At 41.2% G+C, this 13,868-nt stretch overlaps 1 protein-coding gene across 1 annotated transcript in view; it reads right to left on the bottom strand.

Moving 5' to 3' along the window:
* The window catches only part of SEPTIN3 (septin 3), a 90,024-nt gene that overhangs the window by 60,668 nt on the left and 15,488 nt on the right, over positions 1 to 13,868 (bottom strand). Inside the window, exon 2 of the mRNA XM_033933870.1 lies at positions 2,439 to 2,630. Within this exon, the coding sequence (XP_033789761.1) occupies positions 2,439 to 2,630 (192 nt within the window). The remainder of the gene's footprint in view (positions 1 to 2,438; positions 2,631 to 13,868) is intronic.

The raw sequence follows: 13,868 nt of genomic DNA, 5'->3' as shown, positions 1-13,868 counted from the left end.
TTGTGGAGACAACGTATTAATATTTCCAGATGTGGCCCAAGCAACACAATTAAGAAGAAAATCTTTTTTGGTTTTGAAATCTAGGGTATTAGCTTTGGGAGCCACATTCTATTTAAAGTTTCCCTGTAAATGTTTGATTAAATTTCAGGAAAATGATTATGTTTATTGGGACTCAATGCAGTTAGAACAATTTTTACAACGTCATGAAACGAGTTCATCTTCTTCTCTCACCACATAATTAATATTTGGAGTTTTTTAATAGTATTCATACACCAGAATGTTTGATCTTTATTGATCAGGATTATATTTAAATATATCTGTTTCATTTTGCCTGTTTTGTTCTCTCTCAATTATGTGGACTAGAGGAAATTATATAGAAGAACCCTTAGGAGGTTATATTATTTGTCTTTATGTTTCTGTAAATTCCTTTTTCTTATTATTTGTATAAATGATAATGTAAAAAAATTTGATAAATAAAAAAAAAAAATTATATTGCTGAAAAAAAAAAGTGCAGAAACCTTTTTAGAAGATCCTTCATATATCTCATGCATATTCATTGTGGATATCCTGAAAACCTGACTGGCTAGTTGTGTCCTGAGGACTGGGTGGAAAATCAATGTATTGGAGGGGAGAGGAGAACCTGGGTAATGGGGAGATAGAGATTTAAAGCCACCTTCCATTGAAGAATGCAACTCTTCCACCAATATTATTCTAAGTGCACGTTTTCTACCAATGAAGACTCAGGTTACTGGGAATGTTCAGCTCTGAATATTTCAGGTGATTTCTATAGTTGGAAATTCAGAAATCCACTCTTTGTCTCCTTTGTCTAGGAGCCCTATAGAGAATTTAGTACGAAAGCTATCATTAGTGAAATTGGGCACTAAGATCAAAACAACACCCTAATGTAACTGGAAGAGAAGAGACACAAAAGGAAAGTAGTCTGAAAAGCAAAAAACATGTTGCATTGGTTGCTGACTTTGTGCTGAGCCAAGTGCAAGATGAAATATGAGGAGAATTTTATTATTTTCTGGGATCCAGTGTGCCTGAAGGTTTTCAGGATATAGAAAATGAATATGCATAAGATAAATTTGTTTGCACTACCTCCATTGTTTGCAAGCTTATCTCATGGATATTCATTGGCTAGGTGTGTCCCAAGGAGATAATTTGGGCCCTCTTTTATCAAGCCGCGTTGGGGTATTTTAAATCACCGACAGCCGCAGTAAAAGCTCTGATGCTCATAGATTTCCTATGAGCATTGGAGCTTTTATCACAGAAGCTGGCAATAAAAAAGCATAACGCAGCTTGATAAAGAGGGCCTAAATTATCTCCTTGGGACACACCTAGCCAGTCAGGTTTTCAGGATATCCACAATGAATATCCATGAGATAAGCTTGCAAACAATGGAGGTAGTCCACACTAGATCCCAGAAATAATTTGATAACAGGAGACCTTAATAAGGAAGTGAGTGCCACAAGCGTGGCATTTTCAGATTTCCTGATCCTGGGCCTGGCTGGAGTGGTGGTGTCATGTGTCCAGCTTGGTTTGTGCGCTGCTGCGTACTGGCATGCTCTCAACCATGCGGAAATGTGTCCACAAACACACATACATGCGTGAGGAGGTTCTGACTGGGCTTCTCCTCTGGGTTTAATACCGTGGAGCGGCATTTTTGATAGGACGTAAAAGTCCGAGGTTGGACATTTTGGGCAGGATGTCCACAAACCCAGGAGAAAAAAATGTCCATTTTCAAAGCTGCCAGACATCTATCTTTTATTTTTGAAAATCACCTAGGTATAAGTTTTGGTCCTTAGGACATCTATCTATTTTTGGCCATTTTCAAAAAGAAAAATGTCCCCATGGAAAATGCACAAAAGCAAGTTTTGTAGATGTACCCAACTACTTTGTCTGATTTCAACAGAGGAATCAACTGAGCCAAGGAGCCTTACACCCCTTCCCCTGACTTCCCCCAGCATCCCTCAACATTCTGGACCCTCCCACATTACCTGAGACCACTCGACATCATGGAACATCCCCCCCCCCCCATCACCCAACACCCCCGTACCTTCCATTGTAAAATCGGCAGGAGGGAAGCCCACTCCCTCTTGCCTAAAGGGTCACTTCTGAGAATGACGGGCCTTCCCCCTCCCAATGCATCTTGTAAAGCAATGGGAGGGGCCTAAGGCCCTGATTGGCTCCTGTGCTCATAGTCATACTATAAGCTCCTCAGGGCAGGGATCTTGCTATCACATTTATTATCTTGCATGCTGCAGAATCTCCTGATGTCACTGTATGAATAATAAGTGCCAGGGATTCTGGAAATCTGATTCATGTTTATGTATCTCTTGCTTTGTACAAAGCGGGTTCCAACTAGTACATATATAATTAAAACAATTTCTCATACAATACAGACAAATCAAACAATGTTGATATCTTGTTCTTACCTACTACCATGATGTTAAAGTCGAAGCCTGTCTTCATAGTCTTCTTGCGCATTTGCTCAATGATGGTATCAATGCCAATGTAGCCCAGAAGATTGGTGTTGATGCCAATAGGTTTCATGGGTACCACTGGCTTTGGTCTGGTCTCTGGCACTTGGTCGGACATGACTGGTTCCGACTTGTTATCTGCAGATCCTACAACAAGAAGGAAAAGTCTTTTTTTGTAAATTGGTGGGGTGAGGAGTGATTGGAGGATTTGTTGTCATTTTCTGCAAGTAATCAGCACACCATCCACGAACAGATCTCTACACCAAAAGGCCGCTGTTTTTTAAAAAAATATTCTCTGCAAAGTGTATACTGCATCTCTGATTGTGCTGGAGGGTTCTCCATACTGGCAGTAAGCCCAACTTCTTATCCTTTCCCCTATTATCTCTGAGACAGGCCAAAATTGGTGCTTCTTTAGTTTGGCTGGCAGAAATTCCAAAGCCCTACCAGCTGAAAACCTCATTCTAGCTGAAACACTTACAACCTGGACAGCCAGCATCAATTTCCCTAAGCCTCTTCCTCCTGTCCTAGTTTAGTGCATGTACTCATACATGAAAGTGAGTATGCATGGAGGCTGACAGTGATAAAATTTGTTGCTGGAGAATGTGATGAAATCAGTTAGCTTAGCAGGGTTTAAGAAAGGTGTGGCTAATTTCCTAAAAGAAAAGTCCATAGACCATTATTGAGATGGATTGGGGAAACTCATTGCTCATTCCTAGGATAAACAGCATAAAATCTGTTTTATTACTTGGGATCTAGGTACGAGTATTTGGGACCTGGGATGGCCACTGTTGGGGTGCTGGGCTTGATGGACCAATGATCTGTTCTAGTACGGCAATTTTTATGACACTGTTGCCAGCTGCCCAGGTTGCATGTGTTTCAGCCGGAAGGAGGTCTTTGTTTGATGGGGCTTTGGGATCCCTGACAACTCAGTTCTTTCTATTTTTAGTCTTTGAGGGCACAGAGGAGGGAGCGGAGACAAAATGATCCTAAATCAGCCATCTGACTGCACCACTAAATTTTATTCAAATATTAAAAAAAAAAAAACCAACCAACAACAAACACCCCCAACTTATTTCAGCTTGCCTGTTCCTCTTTTGTTTTGAACAGGCTGGTGGAGCTGTCTGAGCTACAGTGCTGAATCGCAATGAAATACATGTGGAGGTTAAGCCAGTTTTCCAAATTGTTTCCAATTTTAAACCGTTTCCTAACAGCCCAAGAAACGTGTTTTAATAAAACACCGAGTTCCTATTTGTAGTTCAAACCTGGAGATATCAGTGTAGGTAGGTCAGGCTATTTTATGACTGGTTAGACCCCCATGACAAGGTCTTTTGCAGTCTGTGGATGGTGTGGGATCCTGGGAGAATGAGATCTTATTCTACATTCACTCCCCGCGACTGCTATTAAAGCAAAGGCATTGCAGCACACCTGTATGTTCTGAGGACATCTATTAAACCAATAAACATACAAAAAGTCTAATACAGACTCAAGAATCCCATCAATCTCTATGGAAAATAGCGCTTATCCAACTCCTAGCTGAAATCATGTTCCTGCACCTAATAAATAAATAAATAAATACACTCCAATAAATGAATGAGTAAATAATCTTTCAGGTATAATTTAGTTCTACCAGTACTCTCTAGTGTGCTTTTTTACTTCACTAATCATTTAATGCGTCCATCATTCTTCTGTTTTGTTTTGTTTTTTTAAATAGCCAGCCTCTTATCCGTATTCCTTAATGCAGTGAAGCCATTTGTGAAGGTGGTGCAGAACTTAAGTCAAGCCAGCTAGATTTATGCAAAGGTTCGGCCACATCACAGCAGCTTAGATTAAAACCAGCTCTCCCTGCACTAGCTGAGAGGATGCACAGAACTCTGGCACTGTTCTCCACAGCGCCAGAAAAAAATGGGTTCAGCGCCATTTTTTTTTTTTAGTGACCAATGCTCAACCCTAACAGCATGCAATTTATATGCACGCTGTTATTGGTTGGTAAATGGCTCGGAACTTCCTGGCGCATGCTGACAAGAGCCGTGTGGTAGGCACAGCTCTTGTGCACATGTCCAGTAAAGGGGGCAGCAAAAAAACTTTTCAGCGGTGGCTGGAAGTAGGAAAGACTGGGATAAGTGTGTGGGGGAGAGAAAAAGCTGCTGCTGCCAAAGGAAAAATTAGGAGGCATGGGAGAACATAAGAACATAAGAATCGCTGCTGCTGGGTCAGACCGGTGGTCCATCCTGCCCAGCAGTCTGCTCACGTGGTGGCCCCCAGGTCAAAGACCAGTGCTCTAAATGAGTCCAGCCTCGCCTGCTTACGTCCCAGTTTAGCAGGAACTTGTCCAGCTTAGTCTTGAAACCCTGGAGGGTGTTTTCCCCTACAACAGACTCCGGAAGAGCGTTCCAGCTCTCCACCACTCTCTGGGTGAAGAAGAACTTCCTTACGTTTGTACGGAATCTATTCCCTTTCAACTTTAGAGAGTGCCTGGGTATGTCAGCAGAATTCTGAAAAGTTGCACATGTTATAGAATACTGGGTCTAAACTATTTTACATTATTTTTCCCTTGTTCACGAAAACTTAGAAATTGCTGAAGCTGCGTGGGATTCCAAAAAATAAATTCCTTCTCTTGTATTTTGATCATACCCTTATAGGGAAATTTTGGAAAAAAGGTAGCTGCTAGAGCTAAACCCCTAGGTTTTAACAGAAGAAATTCCTTCCTTCACATTTGATAGCTCTAGCAACATCAGGAAATATCAAAACATTGTCACGATAGAATTTGGTTGTTTTGTTATTAAAATATGATTTCATGAGTAAATTTTTATCTAATTCACTTAAACAAGTCATCAAAAGAGTAGCCCTAGTTTTAATAACATCTTGGGAATCTTCAAGGAAATGAGTTAAATCAAACTCAGTAGAAACTAAGGGCTCCTTTTAGGAAGGTGCGCTAGAGTTTTTAGGCACACAGGATTTTAGCGTGCGCTAAACCCACACTATGCTTCTAGAACTAACGCTCTGCTCAGACAAATGGTGACGGAACCCACAAGGGAAAAAGCGATATTGGATCTGGTCCTCACAAATGGAGAGAGTATCTCTAATGTTCGAGTGGGTGCTCACCTGGGAAGTAGAGATCATCAAACGGTTTGGTTTGATATAATGGCTAAAGTGGAGAGCGGCTGCACGATACTTAAAGTTATAGATTTCAAACATACGGACTTTAATGCAATGGGAGAGTATCTGAAGAAAGAACTGTTAGGATGGGAGGACATAAGAGAAATGGAAAGACAGTGGTCTAAGCTGAAAGGAGCGATAAAAATGGCTACGGACCTTTATGTGAAGAAAATCAATAAAAACAAGAGAAATAGGAAGCCGATATGGTTCTCCAACCTAGTGGCTGAGAAAATAAAGGCGAAAGAGTTGGCGTTCGTGAAATATAAAAAACCCCCAAGATGAGGAGTGCAAAAAGGACTACAGGGTGAAACTGAAAGAAGCCAAGAGAGAGATACGTCTGGCGAAAGCACAGGCAGAAGAACAAATGGCTAAAAATGTAAAAAAGGGAGACAAAAATTTTTTCAGGAAAATTAGTGAAAGGAGGAAGATGAAAAATGGAATTGCTAAACTAAAAGATGCTGGGAACCGATATGTGGAGAGTGATGAGGAAAAAGCAAAGGTGCTAAACAAATACTTCTGTTCTGTGTTCACAGAAGAAAATCCTGGAGAACGACCGAGATTGTCTGGCAAAGATACACGAGAAAATGGTGTAGATTCTTCTTTTTTTTTTTTTCCAAATTCTTTATTCATTTTTAAATTTTCAATAAGTGCAACAAAAATACAATCATATACACTTTAACATCACTTACTAACCCAACAAAGAGTAGATTCTGTGCCATTCTCGGAGGAGAATGTTTATTTGCAACTTGAAAAACTGAAGGTGGACAAAGCGATGGGACCAGACGGGATCCATCGCAGGATACTGTGGGAGCTCAGAGAGGTTCTGGCGAGTCCTATTAAAGACTTGTTCAACAAATCTCTGGAGACGGGAGTGATTCCTGGGGATTGGAGGAGAGCGGATGTGGTCCCTATTCATAAAAGTGGTCACAGGGATGAAGCAGGAAACTACAGGCCGGTGAGCCTCACTTCAGTTGTTGGAAAAATAATGGAAGTGTTGCTGAAAGAAAGGATAGTGTATTTCCTTGAATCTAATGGGTTACAGGATCCGAGGCAACATGGCTTTACAAAAGGTAAATCGTGCCAAACGAACCTGATTGAATTTTTTGATTGGGTGACCAGAGAGCTGGATCGAGGACATATGCTAGATGTAATTTACTTAGATTTCAGCAAAGCTTTGATACAGTTCCTCATAGGAGGCTGTTGAACAAACTTGAAGGGCTGAAGTTAGGACCCAAAGTGGTGAACTGGGTCAGAAACTGGCTGTCGGACAGACGCCAGAGGGTGGTGGTTAATGGAAGTGGCTCGGAGGAAGGAAAGGTGAGTAATGGAGTCTCTCAGGCTTCGGTTCTGGGGCCAATCCTGTTCAATATGTATGTAAGTGACATTGCTGAAGGGTTAGAAGGAAAAGTGTGCCTTTTTGCAGATGATACCAAGATTTGTAACAGAGTAGACACCGAAGGAGTGGAAAATATGAAAAAGGATCTACAAAAGTTAGAGGAATGTTCTAATGCCTGACAACTAAAATTCAATGCAAAGAAATGCAGATTAATGCATTTGGGGATTAATAATCGGAAGGAACCGTATATGCTGGGAGGAGAGAAGCTGATATGCACGGACAGGGAGAGGGACCTTGGGGTGATAGTGTCCGAAGATCTAAAGGCGAAAAAACTGTGTGACAAGACAGTAGCTGCTGCCAGAAGGATGCTGGGCTGTATAAAGAGAGGTGTAGCCAGTAGAAGGAAGAAGGTGTTGATGCCCCTGTACAGGTCATTGGTAAGGCCCCACTTGGAGTATTGTGTTCAGTTTTGGAGATCGTATCTGGCGAAGGACGTAAGAAGACTTGAAGCTGTCCAGAGGAGGGTGACGAAAATGATAGGAGGCTTGCGCCAGAAGACATATGAGGAAAGACTGGAAGCCCTGGATATGTATACCCTAGAGGAAAGGGGGGACAGGGGAGATATGATTCAGACGTTCAAATACTTGAAAGGTATTAACGTAGAACAAAATCTTTTCCAGAGAAAGGAAAATGGTAAAACCAGAGGACATAATTTGAGGTTGAGGGGTGGTAGATTCAAGAACAATGTTAGGAAATTCTACTTTACGGAGAGGGTGGTGGATGTCTGGAAAGCGCTCCCCAGAGAGGTGGTGGAGAGGAAAACGGTGACTGAGTTCAAAGAAGTGTGGGATGAACACAGAGGATCTAGAATCAGAAAATAATATTAAATATTGAACTAAGGCCAGTACTGGGCAGCCTTGCACGGTCTATGTCTGTATATGGCCGTTTGGGGAGGCTGGGTTGGAGAGGGCTTCAATGTTTGGGAGGGTGTAGATGGGCTGGAATAGGTTTTAACAGAGATTTTGGCAGTTGGAACCCAAGCACATTACCGGGTAGAGCTTTGGATTATTGCCCAGAAATAGCTAAGAAGAAAAAATTTAAATTGAATCAGGTTGGGCAGACTGGATGGACCATTCGGGTCTTTATCTGCCGTCATCTACTATGTTACTATGTTACTATGTGCGTCAATTTAGCGTGCACCATTCTGCGCGTTAAGGCCCTAACGCACCTTTGTAAAAGGAGCCCTAAAAGATCTGTTCCATGGTCAGCTGTTACTTTTTTCTTCTGTGGTATCTAATAACAATTTTGTATAGAAAAGGTTTCTGCACTTGTTAAACCTAGGGCTCCTTTTACAAAGGCATGCGCTAGCCGCCACTGCCTCCTTTTAAAGCAGGCGGTAATTTTTTGGCTAGTGTGCTCTAATATTGTGCATGTGCTAAAAACGCTAGCACACCGTAGTAAAAGGAGCCCCTAATATCTCTTTCAAATATTTTCATAATAAGATCTCAGGAGATATCAAATGAGTCATAGGAAATTGAACAAATCTGAGATTTTTTGATCGTGACAAATTCTCCATAGTTTCCAATTCTGAATGAATTACACAGGCATCCTTAATCGCAGAAGACGAAACTTGCTGCAGCGTGGATGTCTGTGTTTCAACCAACATTAATCTTTTATTTACCAAGTCTAGATTGGAATCCACACTCTCCAACTTCAATTGAAAAATCTGAAGATTGTTTAACAACTGATCTTAATAACCCTTCCACACTCTTATTTAGCGTCCACAATCTTTGGGTCCTCTGAGATACACCGATTATCATCTCTAAAATCCAATAAGGTTAATGCTTTAGGTAATAGTATATGTTGTAATTTAAATATAGTAAATGATTTTTGGGGTTCCTCAGAAGTTTCAATAAGGGCCAATTTAGGCTCCCTATCATCGGATAATGGTGGGAGGGGTGGAGTCCTCTCAAGGGGACTTGAGGATGCACCCAAAATGGAAGCGTACTCTTGGTTAACTTGTGAGGGAGTCACTGGTATTAAATGGCGGTCCATAGGGCCGGCTGCAGCAGGGGTGGAGCTTTTGGGTTTAACTTTCCTTTTACCCATTAATATACACAAAGATTAAATCTTACCCAAAGATGGCATACTCTCTCAACACCTCCTGACTCCTTGTGGCTCCAAGGGGCATGCCCCTTTGGCCAAGCCCTGAAGCCGCGCCTAGCAGCTGATCTTTGAAAGGAATCCAAGAATAAGAATGATGTAACTTGGGGGAAGATTTTTATTTTATTAAGTTGGATAATTTATATTTTCATTTATAGCTGAATCTTCTCTCAAGTTTAATATTTCATTTCCTTTAGTTGTATTTGAACTTATGGTGGCTCCCCTAAATTAATGTGGGCTAGAAAGATTTGTATTTGATATTCTTTATATCTTTTTGTTGTTTTTTCCTATGTATATCTTTATCCTTTACTGTTCTTTAAGAATTGTATATATAAAAAAAAAGAATACTGGGTCTCTGCAGAGAATTGTGGAAACGATTTTGATGCAAAATTTTATTCCAAATTCTTCACATAAAGGGTGCAGTTCAATCATCTGTAGTCCTATGGAAGTGTGTGAGCATAAAGAATCACATGTATGTAAGCATAAAGCAAAAATAGATACAATGTCTGTGACCAAAACGTGGATGTGTCAGGTCCACACCATTATATTTTTACTGTGTATTATTGCTTTGAATGACTGAACTGCATCCTTTATGTGAAGAATTTTGAATAAAATTTTGCATCAAAATCATTAATTCTACAGTTTTCATCTCTTATGCTGGTCTCTTCCTGTTTTTCCTGTGGAATTCTCTTGGTGAAGTTTGTTGTTCTTCTCTGCAGAGAATGACACGGGGCCAAATTTGTCCCCGTCTCTGCGGGATCTCAATATCCCCATCCTGCCCCTGTCCCATTCCTGCAAGCTCTGCCTTCACCGCACAAGCCTCGAATACTTATGATTTTAAAATGTTCGAGGCTTGTGCAGATTAGGACAGAGCTTGCGGGGACGGGATAGAGAGAACCCGTGGGGACGGTGAAAATTTGTCCCCATGTCACTCTCTACACCCAACTGTACACCAGGTTTCAGTAGGCATAAGTCTGGCACCCATAGTTAGGTCATGGGAATCAATGCTAAGTACAATTTTATAAGGGATATGTGACCTTCATAGAACTGCACTTAACACTGATCTTTTCCGGTGCCCACTTTTAAGCGCCATTTCTAGAATCCAGCCTTTTGCGACTCTGACCATGCTGTCCCCAAACATGTTTACCCATAGGTCTTGTAAAAGTACATGCCTTCTTGGCACTGCCCATATTTGTACAATCACAACTAACTCACGGGTAATTCCATCAGAGACCTTTTATGCAGGAAAAATCCGTCCGCACGAGAACTTCTACTAGAATGTGCCCGCAAACGCGTTTTCTCTTACTTCTTACCCAGATTATGGAAAGAAATCCCGCCAACCATCAGATCACTGGCAGGATTATTAAACTAAAACTAAACACGAAGAAAGAATCAAATTATAGGCCTAAATGAAAATCTTTATTAGAGTGGTTATCAAAATATTTTGAAAATAATGTTTTCAAATTTTTACGGAATAATTGAAAAGAGCCTAGTCCTCTCATAGTAAATGGGATCCCATTCCAGATCTCAGTTAATTAAAAAATATACGATTGTCCCAGTTTCCCAACTTCAGGAAAGCAGTAAAACCCCATCTTTTTACTTAATTGTCATCCACAAAGATAACTCCTAACCTTAAACCAACTTTGATTAGATCTTCTATATGCTATCTCGTGAACCATCCCCGATGATTCATAATGAATTGTTATGACTACTGTAATAAGATCCAACCCATACGTTAGATTTCTCTCACTGGGTATAGAAACCTTTATTTGAAGTTTATTTTATCGCTAACTTATATTGCATGTCTTATCCTTATTTGAAGTCCTTATTCTATCTATTGTATCGCGAACTTATATTATATACTGTATGTAAACTTGTAACCTGTTCTGGGCTCTTCTGGGAGGGAGGGCTAAAAAATTGAATGAATGAATGAATTGAATAAATGACTCCAAAATGGGCTAAAGTCATTTTTCAGTGCAGCTGTATGGTTGATAGTGTAATAACTAGAGAACAACTGATGAATCTCTGAAATAGAAGGAATGTAAGAATCAAGTAGACTAACAAAGCAGCTGAGAGAGAAAAGGAAACATTTCTTCACCTGTGGCAGTTAACCTGTGAAAGAGCTGAAGCTGACAATGTCTAGAGATAGTATATTCCATTGTATAGGGCCTAGGGAATGGAACAATCTCCCTGAGTATATTTGATGGCAGCAGAATATATAGAACTTTAAAAAACTGCTGAAACGGCATCTTTTTTGCCAGACAAAATATAGGACACGAGACTATCCTCCTCTTTTTTACAAAGGTACGCTAAGCATTTTTAGTGCGCGCTAAAGCTACATGCGCACTAAACGCTAATGCGTCCATAGACTAACATGCATGCGTTAGCGTGCGCCGATACGCTTAGCGCACCTTTGTAAAAGGAACCCTATGTTATTAATGAAGAGGAGAAGATGATAACAAGGTGCTGTCTTGTGGGAGTATTTTTTTTGTTGATTGTGTATGTGTTTTTGACATCATTTTATAATTTTGTATGTAAGTTTGTAAGAGAACAACTGATGAATCTCTGAAATAGAAGGGATTTAAGAATCAAGTAGACTAACAAAGCTACTCATCACCCCCTACAGACTGAGGTAAGGGGCGGCTGGGAGCAGCTTTCCTTACAACTTCGCCCAAGGTGCTCAGGGGAAGAGCGTGAGCCCAGAAACCAATTCCCCTGCCTCTTGAGTTGCCCCTCTGTGGTGCCTCTCCTCTTCCCACCCACCTCCTGTCCCAGCATAATTCTGCTTTAAATGCTTGGTTTTCCCTCTTGGCAGAACAGGCATTTATTTCATACTGCTGCCCTTGCTAAGGCAAGCCAGAGGGAATCCTTTTTTTTATGAGAGCTGACAATTCCATGTCTGTGAAAACCGAATGTAATTGAACATAGAACTGTAAAATAGCCAATGAATTCATATGGTGAAAAGGGATTTCCCCTCTTCCTGCCTCCCTCTATTCTTCTCGCCTCCTCGTTTCCCTTTTTCACATGTCTCTTTTATGTGTGTCTGGTCATCCATCCGTTGTTTTTTTTTCCCCTGCACAATCACATTTGCTTTGCCAAGGCTCTGTTCTGAATGTAGATATCTTGCTGACAATGGGTGAATGTGTGCGTGCGTGGATATGAATAGATCTATGGGTTCGTATGTATGTGTTTTTATGTCGTGCGAGTGTACATGTGTGGGTGTAGGTGTACCGTGACTATCTTCACTACCTCCCTGACCTCTGCTGTGGAAATCCCACACCATACACACAAAGAGAATATACTACCTTTAAACATGAAGTCCCCTTTTCCTTCAGAAATGGCTGTCTGGTTTTTATTCCGCCCTTGTCCTCCAAGCGGTCCAGCCCTTTGGACTTGGTTCTGCTGTTCCCTGGGTTTCTCAGGGATGCTGCTGTGGCGGCTGCAGCTGTATTCACGTGATCTGCATATTAAGCATCTCTGCCGAATCCCCTGAGCTCGAGCTCTCTCCACCTGAGAGCTGCTGGCTGGGCAGGAGAGGGAGGGTGACAGAGTGCGTGTGTCTGCATGTCAGAGCCTCTCTCTCTGCGTATGTACTGTATGTGTCAGATAAGCTATGCTGTAAGGCTGTGTCCTTTGAGAACATCAGGAGAGAGGAGAAGGATAGCTATGAGTCTGTGTATGTGTGTGTGAGAGAGAAAAAATACACGCCTGTTATTTACTTTGTGTGAATATTTTCTTTCTGTCCTTTTCTTTGCCACTCAAGGCTCCCTGGTTAGGGATATGATTCCAGAAAAAGGAGGACAGATTGAGTCATCTGAGTTTTACTTCTATTGCTTTCAATGGAAGTAAAACCCGGATGTCTCAATCCGTTCTCTTTTTTTCTGGAGCCATATGGTAGCCCTATCCCTGGTCATAGAAGCCAACTCTGTGGGAACCAGTGGGTGCTGAGCACCCCCCCCCCCCCGGTCCTGAGTCAGTTCCTTCACTGTGTCCAGGGAGGGGTGATTTGTTTTGTGTTTGGCAGTGGCACCTCCAATCAATCTGAAATGTTGCACCTCTATCTTTGATGAATCTGGAATTCTGCAGCAGATGGGACTTGCTTTCTGGAGCATTTAAATAATAAGACTAAAGTGTGTCTCCTAATGACTACATCTACATCCTGTCACCCACCCCTAACCAGTCTAAAACATTTCCAAAGAGCTTTGTGAGCTCAGTGATGCCTGTTAACCTACGCAGTCATCTCAAAGTTGCTTCAAGTCAGGTCTCTTAGACCAAGGAAATTACTTATGAAGAGCTACGGGGACCTTGGGGATGGGTATCCTGAGGGTAAAAAGAAACAGCTCTGTGTTACCTTGTATGAGAAGCAAACCTTTTCTCTCTGTATTAGAGCCCTGTTTCTGTGCATAAGGCAAAGCTTTTGGGGTTATTTTTGCTTGGTTTGTGTTTATTTATGATTTTCAGGTGTTGTTTTGGCTTATTTCATACACTTATTTTAATTAAAAATTTTTTTTTAATGTGCCCTGACTGACTTAATGCACATTAGTTTCTAGGTTAATGTGCCTTAAATCCATTTGGCGTGCACTAAATTTATAATGGCGTACTAATGGATTAAATGCTCATTAACAAATGCACGTACTTACTTCTTGTGGAGAGAAAGGTTCTCCTCTGCAGATTCTGATGTTTGGGAGAGCTGAAGATGGAGGCCGCACTACACAGGGGCATTTTCTTCT

Source organism: Geotrypetes seraphini, chromosome 2 (genome assembly GCF_902459505.1).
Source record: "Geotrypetes seraphini chromosome 2, aGeoSer1.1, whole genome shotgun sequence".
Taxonomy (NCBI): Eukaryota; Metazoa; Chordata; class Amphibia; order Gymnophiona; family Dermophiidae; genus Geotrypetes; species Geotrypetes seraphini.
Note: the sequence above shows the minus strand (reverse complement) of the source record. Positions and strands in the feature narration are given on the sequence as shown.